This window comes from Heliangelus exortis, chromosome 5 (assembly GCF_036169615.1).
Source record: "Heliangelus exortis chromosome 5, bHelExo1.hap1, whole genome shotgun sequence".
In the NCBI taxonomy this organism is placed as follows: Eukaryota; Metazoa; Chordata; class Aves; order Apodiformes; family Trochilidae; genus Heliangelus; species Heliangelus exortis.
The window spans coordinates 10,514,887-10,534,140 of NC_092426.1; the positions used below are offsets into that span (position 1 = coordinate 10,514,887).

The 19,254-nt window shown below is 40.7% G+C and overlaps 2 protein-coding genes across 10 annotated transcripts in view; both read right to left on the minus strand.

The window, feature by feature from the left end:
* EXOC3L4 (exocyst complex component 3 like 4) overlaps positions 1 to 19,254 on the minus strand; it is a 360,645-nt gene that overhangs the window by 272,465 nt on the left and 68,926 nt on the right. The gene's annotated exons all lie outside the window — the stretch shown is intronic.
* The window catches only part of TRAF3 (TNF receptor associated factor 3), a 66,221-nt gene continuing 53,594 nt past the window's right edge, over positions 6,628 to 19,254 (minus strand). For 8 of the 9 annotated variants that reach the window (XM_071745513.1, XM_071745511.1, XM_071745509.1 and 5 more), the window contains 3 exons: positions 18,628 to 18,768; positions 13,423 to 13,597; positions 6,628 to 12,264 (listed from right to left, as the gene is read on the minus strand). In XM_071745513.1, coding sequence (XP_071601614.1) covers positions 11,693 to 12,264; positions 13,423 to 13,597; positions 18,628 to 18,768 — 888 coding nt within the window. In that variant the 3' untranslated portion in view covers positions 6,628 to 11,692. The remainder of the gene's footprint in view (positions 12,265 to 13,422; positions 13,598 to 18,627; positions 18,769 to 19,254) is intronic. The other variant, XM_071745517.1, reaches the window with a different exon arrangement.

Below are 19,254 nucleotides of genomic sequence, written 5' to 3' on the forward strand. Positions count from 1 at the left end.
CCACTCACAAATCTCTCCCGAGGGACTCATGGGGCGAATGCTGGCTGCAGTGAGATGTCCTGTATTTTAACAGAAGGAAATAAAAATATAAATCAGGGACTCTCAGCAGTAACAACTTGAAGAAAAGACTGCAGTGTGCACAGGACACACAGGCTGCAAACTTGTCTGTGGCCTCAGCATCCCACAACATGGCCAGGACACAGAGAAGGGCAGAAATTGCTCACAGGACCCTGTACAGAGAGCAATGTCATAGCCCCTGTAACCTGGTTGCTTCTGGGAGTGCTCCACACCCTTATTTTTACTTTTTGTACTCTGCAGCCACTGCTTTTGGGCACTCTTTGTTTCAGCTGCTTGGCATCTTCACTCCAACCAAACCACCAAACTGTTACTTAGGTGAGCCAGGATTTGTCCAACAAGCAGGCAGAGGTCAAAAATACCCAATCTGCCCTGTGTTTATCAATTTGACCTGTGAAATCCTGCCCATGGGGGGCCAGTCGCTGCTCCTGCCTCTTTACCTATAGCATAGGACAAGGCAGGGCAGGTACAGAAATCCCAGCAAAACCCGTGTAGCTGGTGACAGCTGCTTACTGCAGGGTTCCTGCTGGGAGTGAGGAATAAATGGAATAAATAGAATAACCTGCACCTTGCTGCAGGTCTCTTCCCCAGGGCCAGCACACATTCCTTTCTAACCCAGCTTTTGCTGCTGCTACCACCCCAAGATGCTGCTGTGCCCCAGGAGCCAGCAGGCACAATGGACGACAGAATGGAGGAGACTCGGACCAGGCAGTTAAAGGAAGAGAGAGAAACAAAGACAAGAGGAAGCAAAAATCAGTCTCCAGAAATGAAATTGGGTGCTCTAATTTGGACATCAGCATGTTTTAGTCCTTGACACCAGTCCTAGCCTTCTACTCCGCACCTGCTGCCCTGGTGCCAGTGATGCCCCTGCAGAGGGTGAGGATATCACTGCCACAGAGTAGGAAAACAGCCCCCAGCCAGTGCTTGACCTTCCTAACACTGAGTTATAAACTGCTAACAAAGCCAGAAACACCATTCCCCTCAGCCACTCTGCAAAGCTACCCTTAGGGATGGGACATCAGCATCTCTCTGAATTTCCTGCATCTCTTCTCACCGCTTAAGCCAGTTGTAGCCTGCACCATAAGGGACTCTGCAGTGCAAGCCCAGAGCCGCAGCAGGATGAAGCCAGAAAGGGAGCTCAGTGCTGAGCGTGAAGCAGCAATGGCTGTGAGCAGTGGGCCTGGAGGGGGGAGATCATCCCCAACACTCAACACACTTCCTGCAGCCCTCCCAGAGGAACTTGTCTTGTGCTTACACAGGCTTCCAGCAGCCACACAATCACCTTCCCCTAGAAGCAGAAAGGCAGAAGTCACTGGATGGAAACACCCATCTCAGAGCTATCTGGAAGTCATGTTCCAACTCACTTCTTCTCTTGTGGCCCAAGGCAGTAGAACAAGGGATTCCTGCTGAGGATGGCCACAAGAAGCAGTTACAAAGCTACACCTGTGCAGATGTGGGGATCTGAGCAGCCAGGTCATCTTCTCCGGTCCTGGGCCTACCACCTGCCAGGCAGTCAAACCACCCCACTTCATCCAGCCCCTGCACTTGGGTAAGATTTATTTTTATCCTCCGAGGACATGAGAGCCACTTGCCAGCCTCCACTGCCCTCCCCCCCCCCAGGACAGCTGTAATGGGGCAGTGCCTGGGCACAGGCTGGTGCTGCCTCCATCTTCCTGCTGGCTGATGGCACAGGGTGTGCTGAGACAGATGCTATTGCCACCAACCAGGCCTGATCCAAACAATCCCCTCTGCGGGAGCTTCTGTGCTGGCACAAAGCATCCACATAAATGTCTGCAAACAGCTCCTGCCTCTTATCTGCACAGTGATGCAGCCAAAACAGACATTTCCAGCAGCTGCAATCACCATCACTGTGCCAAGCTGTGCCCTAACACCACTTAACCCAATCTCTGCTTGTGGGGTGGAAGTCAGGTCCCAAGGTCTCTTCTGTGTTTCCCAGGCTGGCTGGTGGGAATTCAGCTCCTGGCTCAGGCCATTCCCTGTTCTCAGGAGCCTATGGGACACATCGGAGCACACACTGGGGTCCAAAATTCGCCACTTGCCAGAGGTCACCCTGAAAGAGCAAAAAGCTGGGTGGGCTTGTTCTTCCTGGGTGCCATGTTCACCAAGAGGGGCAGGGGAAGACACTTGGGTCATAACCTCTTCTGGCCAAAACCCAAGGACAAGCCAGACACATTACTTGGCAGTGACAGCCTCGAGGGCTTAACACAGGCATGAAGGAAGGAACCACACAACTGACTCACGGAAAACTGGCTTTGGGGAAGGACGGAGGAAACCACCTCTTTCACCACTTGTTTTGACTGCCAAATACTTGCCTCTTCCTCAAACAAGTCCAAGACGTTGTCACACCAAAGCAAGCTATCTCAGAGAGCAGAAGATAGGTCCATCTGTAAAACCAATATGTCAGAAGATTTTGAAAATCCTTCTTACCAGACAGCAAGCAAGCCCACTGCAATATATGCTGAAAAATTAAAAAAAAAAACAAAAAAAAAAAAACAAAAAAACCCAACAAAAATACCAAACAAAGAGTAAAAATCCTCCTGCAGTTCTTGTAAGAGGTAGCCCCTGCAGCAGGCCCAATCTCCAGCCATGTAGGTGTCTGCACAGCACCCTCAGTAGAACAGGAGAGCTCTCACCCTGCTCTCCTTGCTGCTCGGCCCTCCCAGAGCTGGCACTCTGCTCCCATCACCTGGAATAACACATTGCCTCCCAGGGAAAAGCACACTGCAAAGCTGCCAGCTGCCTTCTGTGATCTGTCGTGAAGAAGAAACCTTCTATAAAGACTTATTCTCACCAGGAACAGCATCATGTATCATTTCAATTACAATTCATTGCTAGGAGAGGAGGAGCAGGGAGGTGAGGAGAGAATCAGTGTTTGCCTTCACATTTTAAGCAATTTGTTTCCTCTCCACCTACCCTGCTGCACTCTAATACCTTGGGTGTCACGTCTGAGCAGCACTGAGAAAAAAAATTGGAAGGAAGGGGGACTCTGGGGAAAGCAAATCCTATTCTTTCTTTAAGAGGGCTCTGCTCGAATGTAGCCCACTTTGTTAAAACAAGGACACTCACTATCTTTTCATGCTCCACAGCAAGATGAAGAGAGCTTTGGGTGGCACAGCCTTGAGTGCTAGCTGTGGGAGTAAGGGTGGAAAGTGTGATGAGCAGGGCAAGGGATGCCACAGCATCCAGAGAGTCACTCACCAGTGACTGCTCTCTGTGGCAGAAGGGAACATCCGTACCAGCACATCCCATGCATGGTGAGGACAGCAGCTCTTATCCACCCTCCTCTCTCACCATTTCCCTTCCCACCTTTTCTCTGGCAATGTCTCCAATCTGTCAAGAAAAGGCCCACAGCCACCCAGCACTTTTACACTACCTGCTCCAAGAAACAAGTTTTGTCTCTCCAGGTCATCCTCACACTTAGGTGCCAGCAGCAGCTTCTGCCAAGACGCTGCAGTCCTGCCTCTGAGCACAGGCAGGACATTCCTGCATTGCTAAACCCAGTGTTGCCCCTGCAGTGATGTAAAAGAGGGGAAATGGGAATTTCTGTAAGAAAGGAGTAGAACAAGGAACAGGAGAGACAGATCAGCATAGTGCTGGGCAGAAGTGACATTTCATACACCAGCACTGGGGATCAGGGTTTTCATCCCCAAGCTAAATCTGAAACATGGTGGAAATATTATTGCTTCAACCATTTCAAAAGAGCATGCTGCTTTTCCAGACTGCACCATGGTTTCAAAAACACACCTGAAATGTTATTTCTGAGTTCAGAAACAGTCACTAATGACAACGGAGAATGGAAAAAAAAAAAAAAATCTTGATCTTCAGCCAATCAAGCCACACTCTCTCTCTCTCTCTCTCTCTCTCTCTCTCTCTCTTTCCCTGCACCTCTTTGGGAACGCATTGTACCACAAATGCATGAAAAGCTCTCTCAATTATTTCTGCTCCATTTGCACAAGGACTCTTGATACTAATGTTAGGGTGAAGACCATTGCTTAGTTTATTCCAGCAGAGTTATCGCATAGAAAATAGAACTCTGATAAAAGTTAGGGCAAGCTTCCTGTGAAGAGAAAGGGAAATGCCACAACAGAGATCTACCAGGAGTGTAAGCATAAAGCTCTGATCAGCCAAAGTACAGTGGTTTAGGGGGGAGACAGGATGCACCTTGGCCATTTGCAAGTCAACAGCAGTCATTCAAATTCAACACACCAGTTTTTTTAAAAAATATTATTTCCTACTTAGATTTATTTTTCCTTTAATAACACAGTTTAGCATTTCAGAGTTTGGCATTCTACACTCTTACACACTGTCCTTGTTTATTAGCATTTAAACACAAAAAGACATAGCAAGACCTCCAAACACAAATAAATACAAAAACACAATATACAATAAACTGAAATACAACATATAATAATGCTATTAGGAAATTAAGACATGTTGCTAATTCCTTTTTCTTTATTATTATTTTAACAACATGGTTATTGCTGAGCAATAAATTATACATTTTAAAGTTGTTTTTCCCCTTAAAAGAAAAGGACGAGAACCACTGGTTACCAGATCACTTGCACTGTATCCTTACAGCTATTGATAATTAAGACAGGCAGAATATACACAATCAAATGAGGCTGGCCTTCTTTGGTCTTTGTTTTCATCATAAAACTGAACACAAGTGTACCGTTCACTGAAGAGTATGAGTTTAAAGAAATGGATACACAAGTTTCAAACACATTAATTTGTACATTATTCTCAATCACTGATGTCTTTTCCATAAATATTTCTTACAGAATTTCTTGGAAACAAATGTCAGCTTTAGTTTTCCCAATTAGTACGTTGTTCCATGTGTCTTAAAGGTTATCCTACTTGTCTAAGAGAAATGGACCTACGTTTAGCCCATCATCTCCTAATGGGAGTTTTTTCACAGCTCTCTAGTCACCACTAAATCATTGGAGTTTTATACCTTGTAGAAAAAATCCTGAACTTCCCCTGTTGTATTTTTTAATATATATATAAAAAAATAAAACAAACACAAAAAAAACCAACAAAAAAAGCCAACCAAAAAACAAGCCACAAAGCAAAAAAAAAACCCAAACCCAAACAACAGTTATAAGAAAAACAAAGTAGGTGGATCACATGATGTATTGGCAACGATGGAAGCTTGTACCTTCCCATTCCACAAGTACAGATTATACAACTCTCTGCCAGTGATGCAGGTCATAGTTGGAAGATGTGTCCTTTCAGCTGTGAGCTATATTCAAACCAGAGCTCAGAACACTATGCAAGACAACGACCTTTACAAATGATAATGCTGGTTTATCTCAGTAACCCTTAGACAGAGTCAAATTTTATCACTACGCATCACACTGCCAGCAATGGAGCGTGTGAACACCGGCATTGCTAAGAAGTTAAAAAGTCCTTGCAGAACTGGCAACCAAATTAAAAGCTTAGTTCCAAAGGACCAAAAACACAAACACCACATAGAGACAACAAATCCTTCCCTAAATGGGTAGGTTAGTAAGCCACGGAGTTGGGATCCAGATTTGAATTCCACATCAGGTCTGGGGTGTTTGGATCCAGGATTTTGGTTCAGGTGCTTCTCTGTGAAATTTAGAACCTATTTGAACCCTAAGGAACTAATCCTAACTTGGAAGGAAAAAAAACTAAACGGACACAGCCTAGTATCTACACTAAGATCATGAAATGGAAGACAGAAGCTGCAGTCTTGACCATAAATCAGAAGATAAATAGGAATAGTCAGATCCCTTATATGTAGTACATCTCTACTGTTCTAAATCTTAAGAGGATGTCCCTGAATCAGCAGCCCAAAGTTTTCCACAGCCTTCCTATCTGGTGCTTCTCAGCAAAGGCCTGGATTAAGAGATTTGAAAGAACAACTAAGCCCTCCATATTTTGGTTTAAAGAAAAATGGAGAAAGCCCCACAAGAAATAAATGGTCAGTCATGCTACAGGCTGAGAGAACAGAGATGAACCCACTTCATTTTAAAATGGTATTCTCCCTCCTCAGTTAAGAGGAGCACCAAATGAGACTTATTTTGCTGGGTGATTCTGAACAACAGAGCAGGACACACATTTGCTGCTATAATTCACACTGCACTGGCCTTCCACTCTGCAGGCTGTGCAAAGCACTGCCAAGCAGTGAGCAATGTCTGGGCTACCACACACGTACAACCCCAAATCATGACAGCTTTTATGTTTAATTCTAGCCCTTACTGTCCTGATGTGGGTCTCCAAGGTATGTCAACTTGTTTTCCAGTTCACTTAAGGGACAAATGTATTAAAAGAGTAAAAACTAATGATCTGAAGATAACTCTAGGGAACTGGAACCTCTCATTCAGTTCTGGCTCCAAGAGGTTCCTTTTATGCCTCTGGGCAAGCCACAGCTCATCCTTGACTTCCTTTTTTCCAGAAAAGACAAATAACACTTGCCATGAGAACGTTTGCAGATGCAAAGTGCTTCCTACGCTGTACATAGCACAAAAACTACTCTCAGACAAAACTACTCTCAGACAGACTAAATTCCCAAACCAATCGGTTTTATTGCAGTAGCTATGAATTCTACATGAACCAGAATATAGAGGTATTGACTGAACAAGATAGGAACTTCAGAAAGAGGTCCGGTTGTTGGGGTTTTTTTAATATTTTGTTCCAAAATTAAAGGAAAGAATTTGCAATTAGCAAGTTGCCTGTCACTGTGTTCGTTTAAAATACAGAAATCTCAAAATTACAGGAGTATGAGGAAGAACACATCCTAGATGACATTCCACAGTCTTCAGAAAGGCTGAACAAACTGTTATGCTGTATACAGGTCTTCAAACATGGAAGATGTGAATCCAAAGTTTGTCTTTAGCCAAGATCCTCCCTTAGCAGCAGCAAGTTATATTTGCACCAATTGATCAAGTATAACTTGGAGGAAAGGGTTTTGTTTCATCACTTCTGCATAAAAAAAGGATTTTGCATATATACGTGCATGCATGTCTGTGTGTATATATATGTACCTACACATGTATGAGTAATTTACACAACAAAAACTAAGAGATTAAGTATGCAACCCAAGAATTCTTCCCCTCACCTATTTGTATATTTGCATAGTTAAGTCGTATCAAGGCATCAATACTGCAGTCACATTTTTCACTCTTCTGCAGTGCAGGCAACTTCTCTTGTCACTCCCTACTCAATTCTCTGTCTTCCACCAAGCAGCACCAGTGTTTTAAAAATGAAACAAAATAAGAACAGAAACCCTGCATGGTTGGTGAAATGCCTCTCCCACGTGATGGAATACAGATACAAATAGGTGGCAGCTTTTAAATTCCATCTCAACAAGCCATGATCTCGGCAAGCTGAGAAATGTGAGCAATACAATCATCAGAATCTAACATTCATGGGTTTAACACTTACATTAACAGCACAAATCTCTATCACCTTTGTATTTGAGAAATTCACCAGGCACAGAAATGGGCACATGTCATCAACTTTCCTTTTCCAAGTAGGAAAACCCACAGGAAAAGGAAAAACCATATTTCATATTTATAAGAAAGTGAGCATGTTACCCACAACATTTTTTTTTCCCCATAAAAATTATGTCACCCATCATGCTCTTTTCCTATTGCACATTCTCTTTGTGAGGAACAACATTTACAGTACAAAGCTGAAATCAACATTGCATATTGTAAGTCAGCAGTTGAAGGTGTACCATGTGGAGAGTAACTGAAACAAGACCCCTTTAGTTAGCTCAGAGACAGAACACAGACATGGTCACACATCACAATCACAGGTTGGTCTGCAGACACCCAAATAGTTTCATCCTGTTTAGAATTCAAGACTTTCTGGGTAACAGATGCACTCGCCCTGCGCTGAAGAGTGTACAGAAAGGGCAACAGCCAGAATGTTGCACTCCAGAATAAAGAGAGCTGGAAACTGAAGAGGCTTGTACCTAACTGGGAACATCATCATTAAGAAAATACCAGCAACAGACTTCAGTTGTGAGCTGCTACGAATTACTAAGCAAAGGAAAAAATGGTTCTGTTGAAGAAACTCTGTTCAAAGTAATGCAAACACTCTGGGAGTCCCTTGCAGTAATGGCACAGCACAGGAGTTAGCTGGGATTCACAGCATATGTGGGGTCAGGCTGTTGCCCCATGCACCACTTCAAACAGACAACCTCTAGAAAAACTTTAGATATCTGTGTCAGGAACATATAGAAAAAAAAGGATAAAGGGCATTTCACTGATGAGAGAAAAAGTTTTAAATTATTTAAATGTTGAGTCAAGCACCAGGTATCTTTTCTTTTCAATTTAGAGAATATACAGTGGCCTTTTTTTTCACAAAATGCTACATACTCCTTGCCGGAGAGCAGAGGAAAACGGTTTCTATGTACACAGTAAGAACTCTGCAGAGATGGCTGCGAGTTCTGCGGAGAAAGGAGGTTACAGTCAAGGCTTCAGGTATTCCACAGCAGGCGGTGTTTACGTTTGTGTAGCAGGATCCTGGATTTCACAGTACGCAGGGCTGGCAAACTGGAAATTCTCTGGCAGCTTCATGTAGTTTTAAAAAGTAAGTGCAGTAGGCCTCCATTTTATTAACTGTGATAAAAAGCACATATGCAAAAATATTTCAATACAGATAGCACATTACTGCATTATAAAAGCTGCCCAAGTGAAGCTGAAGATTCTGGCAGCTGGTGCTTTTGGCACTTGGGAGATGTGGAAAGCAGCATAGAGATCTGTGAAATACAACAGTGAGAGATGTTTCTGCTACAGTGATCGGCATTAGTATAGTTAGGAGTGTTCATATTCAAACTTCCCTACGAAGTTTCTGAGTCAATATCCCACTAAGAGGAGATATTCAGATCTCTTAAAGCTACTAGTTTAGGCTGTGTGCAGACTCAGGAAGACTTCCCTATTAGTTAACACTTTTCGCACATTTCAAAGTCCTCTTTCAATCACAAAGGCTGGAAACACTTTTTTTTCTCCTCTTTTTAAGAGCCTGGATTTAGAAGCGCAATTCTGTCACAGGAGTTGGAAACTGTAGTCACAAATCTGCAGAATATGCTGGGCCCTGCTTACACTAAAAATCTCCTCCAAGTCCCAGATTGAAACAGGATAGAAACTGTTTTGAGATGGCCAAACGGTTTCGTTTAAGTTTACAAGACATACATTAGCAATGGGAGGAGAGTCCTTTGGACATTTCCACTTGGGAATCCTGTTTTCAGTAAAATTCTGTGATGCACAAACACAAAAGCTCAGCTGCCTACATTCACAATTATTAAAATGACACGAGTCGAGCGAACCTTCGCTCCAAAGCGTAAGTGATGGGTTTGCTTGTGCAGCCTGCATAAAACTGCAAGTGCCGTACAGTGATATCTAGAGATATAGATGTGGGTATATCTATAGATATTTCTCTTGTGCAGAACGTCCTCCTTCCGTGCTAGAAACTAACTGCTAGCACGTGCCTCCATATTTGAGCTTGCACCTGTTGACAGCTATGTACCATAAAGGGAGTACAGTACCTGGACAATGGAAGGCAAGAAAAGGAAGACAAGTTGCTGCTGACGGTTGCCAGAGTCAGCAGCAGGCAGTATTCGAGCAGGTGCCTGGAAAACCCATGAAGACCACTTAGCATGCATTGTTATATCCATAAATATTTCTCGCAGGCACTGTGTGTGAAGGCACAGCCAAAAAAGACAACGGCAAAGACAAGCTGAAATACAAAGGCATGAATTCAACTGCAGCTTAGACAAAAATTGTGACTATGCCTCAAAAAAGCAGAAAACTGATACAACCTGACATTAAAGGCTGAGATGCAACCTTTTCTTTCAAGCTCGCAAAGGTTAAAAACACAGCGGAGCGAGTCCACCGCGCTGAAGCAGTTCTTGGATTTTAAAAAGCACCACAGTCAGGCTGTCTCTAGACTTGCTTGTCACAGGCTATTAAATAGAAGCAGATGAACACAGCAGGCTGCAATCAGCACGTTTCAGGGCTAGCAAATGCTTTCCACTACAGTTCAGGCTGTTGTAAGAAGCAAGCCCATGCATTCCCCATTAGGATGCTTGTCTGCTATGAAAAGCTGTCACAAGCATAGACATTCACAGCCCCAGAAAGTTCTCAAATGGGTCCGTTTCAAGGGATGCCACCTTACAACCACAGGCATTAGAGGAAAAATGTCACCTGCCTTCACAGTGGCCATGGAGACTGTCTAGTCCAAGCTCCATAGGAGCACTGAGCATAACGTTTCGGTACCTGAATGAGATGGATTCCACCGTGGTCAAGCCAGGGAAGCTCCAGAAGCCCAAGGAATGGGCTTTGGCTTGTATCTTGTACATGGCAGGGTACCTACAGGCTCTGAAGACAAGGCTAAACATTATGCCTGAAGTCCAATTAAACTACCATTTCAGATATCAGAATTAATCTGAATAAAAAGCTATGGTTTATAAGCAGCACAGCACATCTAAGGCACATGTATGCATGCAAGCCACCATCACTGTATTAAGACATTGCTGATTTGTCCTTAAGAAGCAATGGCTGCTAGTACAGAACAAACATACAGGCTTTTTTCAGCACTAATCCTCCTCCCCAATACTGAAAATACTATATACTGCTGACAGCTTAATGTGCAACATATATAGCTTGATTGGAAAGCATGGGGCAGAACTTTAAAAAATGTACAGGATTCCGTTTAGAACTCCAAAGTTCAACAAATGCCCTATTTTAGGGTGAAAACAATTATAAGTCTGATAATGATGCACAGCATCCATGAGTGATTTTTCCTTAATTTTGAAATAGTGTCATTAACTACGACATATATTGTAGGTTTACATTTCTAAAGAGAAATAACAGAATTGAATAGTTTTTTTTCCTATCACAAGTGATAACCAGTGTTTGATATCTTCTATTTTTCTTCCAAGAAATATCAGTCTATCAACAGTTTTAAAATAAAATGTTTTCTGTAACAATATAACTTTAAATAAAAATATGATTTTGATTCAGATACTTTTGAGAAGACATGGATACTTTTCCAAGATCTTCTGACAAAGTAATTATTAAAACAGAGACCAGATGAGGCCTTAAAAAGACAATATACTATATTTCAGACAAGATTGCACCTCAGTTTTTCAAATAATATTATAATTGCAACATTACTTCATCATTTCTTCTTTTAACATGCTGACAAGTTCCAGCTAGCCCACGTGTGAAGTTTTTTGTTTGTTTGTTTTGTATTCTAGCTTAAAGAAATAAAAGTCGGTAATTTATTCAGCACATACTGTATGTCTTTTCACCTCCAATTGACTAGATCATTAATAAGTTAAAAAAAAAAAATCCTCTCTGAACAAAATCATTATCCTCACGAGGGATAAGTGATTCTTCAGAGCTTAAGTGTTGCTAGTTCTATTAAAAAATATACCATGGTATGATTTCTTAATGTGTTGCTACTTTCGCAATTGGACCCTATGCAGTTATGCCTTCAAACTCTTCCATCTGTTCCACAAGGTGGTTCTGTGAGCTTTAGGACCTCTGATTGAAGACAAACTGATATAAAAACCCCAAAAGGAGTTGTCTTCTGTTTAATCCGCCTCCCCCATTGTATGTCAGGGGTCTGGTAGATCCGATGTATCCACTATGACTTTAATAAAAATAGTATCATCTTTAATATACGTTCCATTCTCCAGAACAGTTTGAGCCACAAAGACTGGGCAGCCAGAGGCAATGTTCATTTCTCCAGTTGGCTTCTTGAAACTGCTGCTGTTTGGATCTGGCTTGAAAGCATCTCCTAAGTGGCGTCGAGACGGTCCCTGGTCCATGAGCATGAGAGTCACTTTCTGTTTGAATGGCCAAGGCAGCAACGCGTCGTATTCCCCACGCATGATGACAAAAAACAGCGACAAGTGCGTCCCCTTTCCCATGCCGTCTCCGTTAAGGTAAACTCTGGCACACATCTTGTAGCCAAAGTATCCGGTATAAAAGGGTTGGCTGTACAAGGACAGAGTCTTCCCCATGACTGCCTCTTGCTTCCGACGTTTATAATCTCGGATTTTCCAAATTAAGACCCCATTGTAACTGGCGGTTTCTAACACTTGGAAGCGGAGGTCCATGTCAGCCAGCCGGATATCATGAACACTCAGCATCTGATCATGTCTGCTCAGCTGTGTCTCTAGCAGGCCTACCAGGAAAAGGAAAGGATGAGAGTGGGAAAGTTGTTTTTTTTTCTAAAGACTCTAAAAAATCATTCACCAATGCTGCTACTGTATATGAAAACATTTTCCTCCCAAGAATCAAACTGTCTGCAGTCACCAATGAAGGGATTTCCACAGAAATAGTTTGCCAGCTGGTATCTATGTTAAGTGGGATTTTTACAAATATGGATGTCAATCACACATGCAGTAGAAGTCAAATATTCCATTCTAATGGGGATCATTAAGAATTGGTTGGTCAGAGTTTTCCACTTTTCTAAGGGGAGGCCTGGTAGCATTATCTCTAGATTGCTATTACCCATGAAGACCTTGGAAGCAGTCACACATCCTACATAATCCCTCTGCAATTCAGAAACACTGCTGATGATTCAAAATATTGTTATCTTCTCTAAAAGCTCATCATAGAACAACTGAAAATTCAAGCTTAGCTCTGCATTATACAGTCACTAATTTAGTTGGAGGGAGGACTGCTTTTATGTCCCTTTTCCCTCACATGAATTGGCCAACACACAGTACTGAGAAACAGATGAATTCAGAGGGCAGGCTTGTTTTATAAAGATCTATTTCAAACACTAAGTTCTTTGTCCCAATGATTCAAACTCCTACATGTGATCTACACTACCTTGCTATACTTTACTTTTCACTTTATTCAGCGAGCCCAACAAATATCTTTTTCAGAAGCAGGTCTCAACAGTTTTCTTTAGATCAAATATATTTCTGTAATAGATACCAGCACAGGTGGTTTCAGGTTGACAACCATACTGCTGAGCCATTCATGGGGGAGAAGAGTAATAAAAGAACACTTGTCAATACACCTAAACTGTCTTTAAAGAAGTGGCTGAAAGCTATTAGCTGTCAAAGATCTGTTGAGAAACTATTTATAACAAACTAACATTGTAATCAAGACAAAGGTCAAGAACACAAAATAAAAGACAATAATCAAGCCTAAGAAACAGTGTGAAAGCACCATCAACAAAGGGATTATGCAGTTTCCTCTTAAAAAAATCAGAAGAATCAACATTGCTGATGCTGCCACATAAAAATCACAGTGGGAGTGCCATTCATAGGACATCATTTTTCTCTTGACAGCGCCACCAACTACTTCAGTCCATTGTGCTTATGCTTACTTGTATTTCGAGCTCCTTGCCCTGCTGTTTTATCAACACTTTCCAGCTCAGTCACCCTGTTCTGGAGGGATTCTACACTGCTCTTCATGCTGTCAGCCTCCTCCCAGTTCTGTCGGAAGGGACGGATTTCTTTGTCCAGTTCTTTCAGTTTCTCTGCTTGACTGTCTATCACTCGCTTTATAAAACAATAAGTTATGAGTTAAAATAAAATATATTAATTTGTGCAAATTAAACATGGATTATATATAAAAAATAACACATTTTCTGTACAAACTATTTCCACTTATGTCAAATGTTTTAACGACACAAACCCTGAAAATTTAGATGAATAGCCCAAGTATTTATTAAACACATAAAATACTTTACTGCTGCATAGATATTAACATTAGAGCACCAGCAGACTTACCAACAAAATTTCTTCTTTAAAGGGAATAGTTAGTGTGGCCTGGTCTTTATTTTGAAAAACCTTTCAATGCAAGAACAATATTCTGGCTGTCTCTACATTCATCTTAGGGTTCATATTTGCTGGGTTTCATGTCAGAGTACATAAGCAACAAAGGATGGGCACAACAACAACTTGCCATGGTGTGAATCAGGCAGCTGCTCACATGCATTTATCATTGGGTAACAGCAAAACAACTTACCACACTCCAGAAAAACATCAGTACTCTTGCACAGACAGAGCAGGAGTACGTACATGAGCAGACACAGCAGCATTAGCAAGCTCCAAGTTCACATAAATGTTACCAAAGCCTAAGTTGTTAAATGCCTGTAGTCACAGTGGAAGCCCTGTGAGCAGAACTATCAATACTGACCCCTTAACCACTTTTAAAATTCCCCCCCCTTAATTGGTAAATTAAAAAAGCCATGTGTCCCAAAGGTGCTTGCTGGTCATGTCATTTTAAGATAACAAAGACAAAAAACCCAGCTTATTTTGAAATGGCATGAAATATAATGCTAAAAAAAAAAAATGCATCGAAAAGCTGATACTATCCCAAACGAGGGACATTGGAAGCACTTCAATATATTACAAATACAAAGGAGAACATATGTCCCAGTCTACCTCAAATCTGATGCAAGTAATACATAGCACTTTACGTTATCACAGCTAATTTGGACTAGCAGGAATTTTAGCCAGAACCCCATAATCAGTTGTGAATTTCATAAAGTAACACAAATATTTGAGAAAAGAAACTACTTTTGCTACCACCTACAGTTAAATTCCAAATCTAACTTTATAGTCATATAATGACAACTATATGTATAAAATTTTTTCACTTCTTAAAGAACAGTTCTAGTTGAGTACAAAAAAAGAAAATAAAGTAGTTTTTCATTTGCCTTCTGGTTAGCCGTGTGGATTCAGTGTTTCCCACTGATGGGGAAAAACCCTTCTGCCTCACGAACCTGCATTTCCTCTTTTAGGCATTTGTTTTTAATCATGTGTTTTAAGTTATACTGAGAGTGTACAACGATTCACTGAAGGCTGTCAATTTGATAAGCCAGATAGCTAAAGCAAGATCTAGGAGGTTTTACTTTGTTGTGTCTCAAAACCACTAAGTAATGTAACATATTTCAGGATTAACTATTTATTTCTGTGCTGGTGGTTTTAAATAAGCTCATTATCTCACTTGCAACTTATGACTTTGTGAAGGAAAGCTGTGTACTGACTGAATCATAAATGCAGGGCATGGTCCCATTAAATAGATTAAACAACTTGCCTGGATGTACTAATCATAAGCTACCAAAGCAGTCACACCCTCTCACTTGGACTGATGGTAATCATAAAAAAAGAAAAAAAAAAGAAAGAAGAAAAAAAAGGATGTTATAAAAGGAACCACATATAAAAGGAACCACACTACAAAATGGCCTGCATTAATATTGTTAAGAGCAGAGGGACAAGATCTGTCCATTAGTTCACAGCTAACATGGAAAAGTAAGCAGATGGTGTGCCCAAGTCTGATCTTTTTCCTCTGCTTGCACAAAAGATGAACTCTCCAATGCAAGAACAATAACATGAATTTGGGTTTGCACAGTGCCTCACACAGAGATGCTCTAATTTCTAACTGGGACCTCTTAGCACTAGCAAAATATCAAACAAAATTAATAAATACACTTTTAAGCTAATTGGAAAAGCCGTAAAGATACAGAAGAATAACAAGATTCTTTGGGGAGAAGTTTACTAAAAGTTCTTATTAGGGACTAACTTCTCTCCATCAATTTGTGAGCAACATTCTACCTTTGTAGAAGCACAACCAATTCTGGGTTTTTTTGTTGCTTCAACTACGCACTTGTAAGCATGTAGTATCTTTTCTCCTCTGTATCTGTATCTCTTCAGAAGAATTCAAGAGGTACAGAATAATCAGAAATAGACCTGCATTCTGCTTTTAGAAAGCACTGGGACCTCTATCTTTTTACCCTATAGGGAATCAACCTCCCTCATGCTGGGAGGTACTGATGCACTATATCTGAATTTAATGAAGCAGTGGAGAATTTCACTCTCCCTAATTATTCCATTAGAAAGCACACAGATGTCTCACACTGTACTCATAAATTTTCAAGTAGGTATCAATTTTCTGAATGCACTCTTTATTCTAGCAACTGAATTCTCCAGATCATTAATCCAGAGTTATATGCCTGGCAAACCACTGAGGGCTCTTACTGATGCTGATTTTAATCTAGGTTTTGTTTGGTATTTCTAATAAGCTATTTCCAGAATTTTAGCACTACTATTACTGAAAGAATTTAGAAAATGTCACAAGGAACTGAAAAAAAGCTGTATTTGCAGTCTTCTGTCTTTCAGCTGCTCCTAATGGCCCTCTCCATTATAACCAATAAAGCAAAACTGAAAAGCTAAAGAAGGCACTAGAAAAGGAACCAAAGGGACTACTTGACTGTGAAAACAAACCACACATCCTCCTCCTCTGAAGGCAAGTATAACCAAATATTTTTATATTCATTGGTTCATTGTTTCTAATATCCACACTCAGATTAAGGCTTGGCTTACTAATATGCTTCCATATAATCATAAGAAAGAATGGATACTGGATGTCAAAGTTCCTTTCCACTAGACAGCAGTCAAAAAATATCATACTCTCTCAGTAAAAACACGTTCCCCAGAGACCAGCATATAGAACATTAATCTGAATCAAAACATCTCCAGGGTGAGATTCCTGCCAGTGTCCAGACACCCTTGTTTGATGCATTTCCATGAGTTGTGTTAGAAACTGTTAAATGCTGTTAAATTGTGTTAAATGCTCACAGAGCAGATGATGCCAATTGTGCTTGGTGAAAGAGCTGTTCCCAAGCCAAAGAAGGATACGTGACAAACAAAACTGAAACTGCAACAGAAATTAGTAGCACACACAGGACTTGGCAGACTAAGGAAATAACACTTGTTCAGACCTGAATTAGCTAGTTCTACACTGGAAATATCTGTGGCTCTTGTATAGCCATGGTTGCTCAACACAACCCAGAAAAAGCATGGCCCACAACAGGTTCCTTTGACTCCTCCTAGGCAACAGGAGGAAAGCAACCAGGGAAAAACAAACTCAGGTGTGTTTCCAGAATGCCCTTAACAACCTGACTTGAACCAGGAAGTCCCAGTGGGTTCAAATAATCAGGTTGAAAAAGCTGTAAAACACAGTTTGTCTTAAAATAACTAAACTAAAATTGCTGCCAAGAAGTAGCAAATGGGGGGATAGAAGGGGAAGAGCAAAACACATCCTCCTCTCTAGTATTACTAACCAAAAAACCACCTGTTGGACTCTACCAACCATATTTATTTTGGTTTCTTTTTCCTAAACATGAACCATTTGAAAACTGATTTTGCTAACACTCTTAAAGCTTGAGGAAAACAAAGATATGACAATCTGTCATCAAGACAATCATGAAAAACTCTGCTCTCTCTCTTTTTTTTTTTTCCTCACTCATCACTGGTTATATAGACAGCATGTATAAAACCCCAGGCTAAAACATTAACTTACCTCCTGGTAGATTGAATCCAGTGTCAGAATGCAATATTGTAAGCATGCAGCCATACACCCTGACTGTCATCAGACCAACTAACAGTGCCTAAAGCAGGCTAAACTGGTTACTGTGTGGGCAGAACATGGAAAGATCTAAATGCTTTAAGTAGAAGTGTTGCTGTTGCCAAACTAAAAGTTTCTTTACAAACCACCACTGAAGGAAGGGCTCAAGACCCTGAGCTTTTGAATGTACTACCCTTGGCATTTTAGCCATACTATAGTTTGGATACTTACATCCTCGCTGAGTATCAACATTTACAATTCAGTATTGGAAGTGAACAGTAAGTGAAAAGGGTATTATTATTTACATTCCTTTAAGATGGATGCTAAAGCCAGTATCTGATATCCTAGCAGGAGACATACTAAAATAATGTGTAAATTATACCTATAAAGTAGCCTGCTGAGTATCTCCCGAGGTTTCCCTAATTGTAATTAGATTCACACAAACAAATTCCCAGCATCCACATTCCAAGTCAGTTCTGAATCCGAGGCAATGAATTCCAGCTTGTGCTAAGTACCATGCTAGTGCATCCAGAGGATCCCTAGTTTGACTCTAGCTTGTGGCCAGGTGATTCAGACCACAGAATAAGAAACTCAGACTTACTTGCAAAACAATAATTACATGCATTTTCCTCAGAAGAAGGACAACAGAAACATGGATTTTTAAAGGTCTATTCAAATTAATTGCACTATGTTTGGATTAATTCCACACCAGACCACTCTCATTCATGATTAGTATTTTTTAAAATATCAGCAAGTATAAATTCATATTATGCATATGACAGTTTTAAGGTGCTAATCTTCTCCTCAATTTGACAGTAGTTCCTCAAGCTGTTACTTTTTGCAGAAAAGAAAAAATAATGGTGATTATTCTTCAGATAAAATTTTAATTTTTATTTTCAGTCTTTCCCCTTTTTAAAAAGGGAGTTTGTCTTAACATAGGCCAGGCAACTGCAGTTTTAGTGAAGCATCTTACTCCAAACACAGCAAACCAGCTACTGACCAGAAGAAAAACAAAAAACCAAAAAAACCAACAACAAACAAAACCAGAATAGCTTTATGATAATGTAAACTCTCTTCCCCCCCTTATTAATTGGAACACCTCACTTCACAGGTGTAAAGGCATAGAACAGAGGCTACTACCATTTCTGCTTTAATGGGGAGAGTCTAAATTTCTTACCTGTAAATGAAGTATTTTAGATTCATTATTCCGCAGCATTTCCTTCTGTCTTTCAATTTCTATTTCAAAGCTACAAATCTGATTATGTAAAGTTTGTATACTCTTGTTCTTTTCCAAACTTTCATTCTGGAGCAAGGCAACCTGGAAAAAATTCTACAATTACTCCTGCCAAAGTTTATTAAAAAATACCTCTAACTTTGTTATTTTTAAACTGTCTTACACATATGAAAGGAATGAGACCCTAGTAAAATCTCTCTCCTTGTCTTAAAAATAAATAAGTAGGCCCCAACCTTCTGATAGCTAATTCTGCACTTCCACAGTGAGGTATTGTACTTTGGCTAATGAAAGTGCAGATGGGATACACAAATAGCAAAAGAACTTGTTTCAAGCATAACCTCTTATTTATTCACTTTGTTACTTAATGGCTTGTTTTCTACTGACTTGGAGTTGGAAGAAACTTGGTTGGAGTTGCTTGGAGTTTGGAAGAAACAACATATTTAGTTCTAGATCAGTGTTAAGAACTCAAGCCCTGCACAGAAGGGATACCAGAGAAAACCTTGTCAGGAAAGGGAAACAATAATTTCCCCACCTACTCCGATCTACCCTGATCTGTAGCAAATTTAAGGA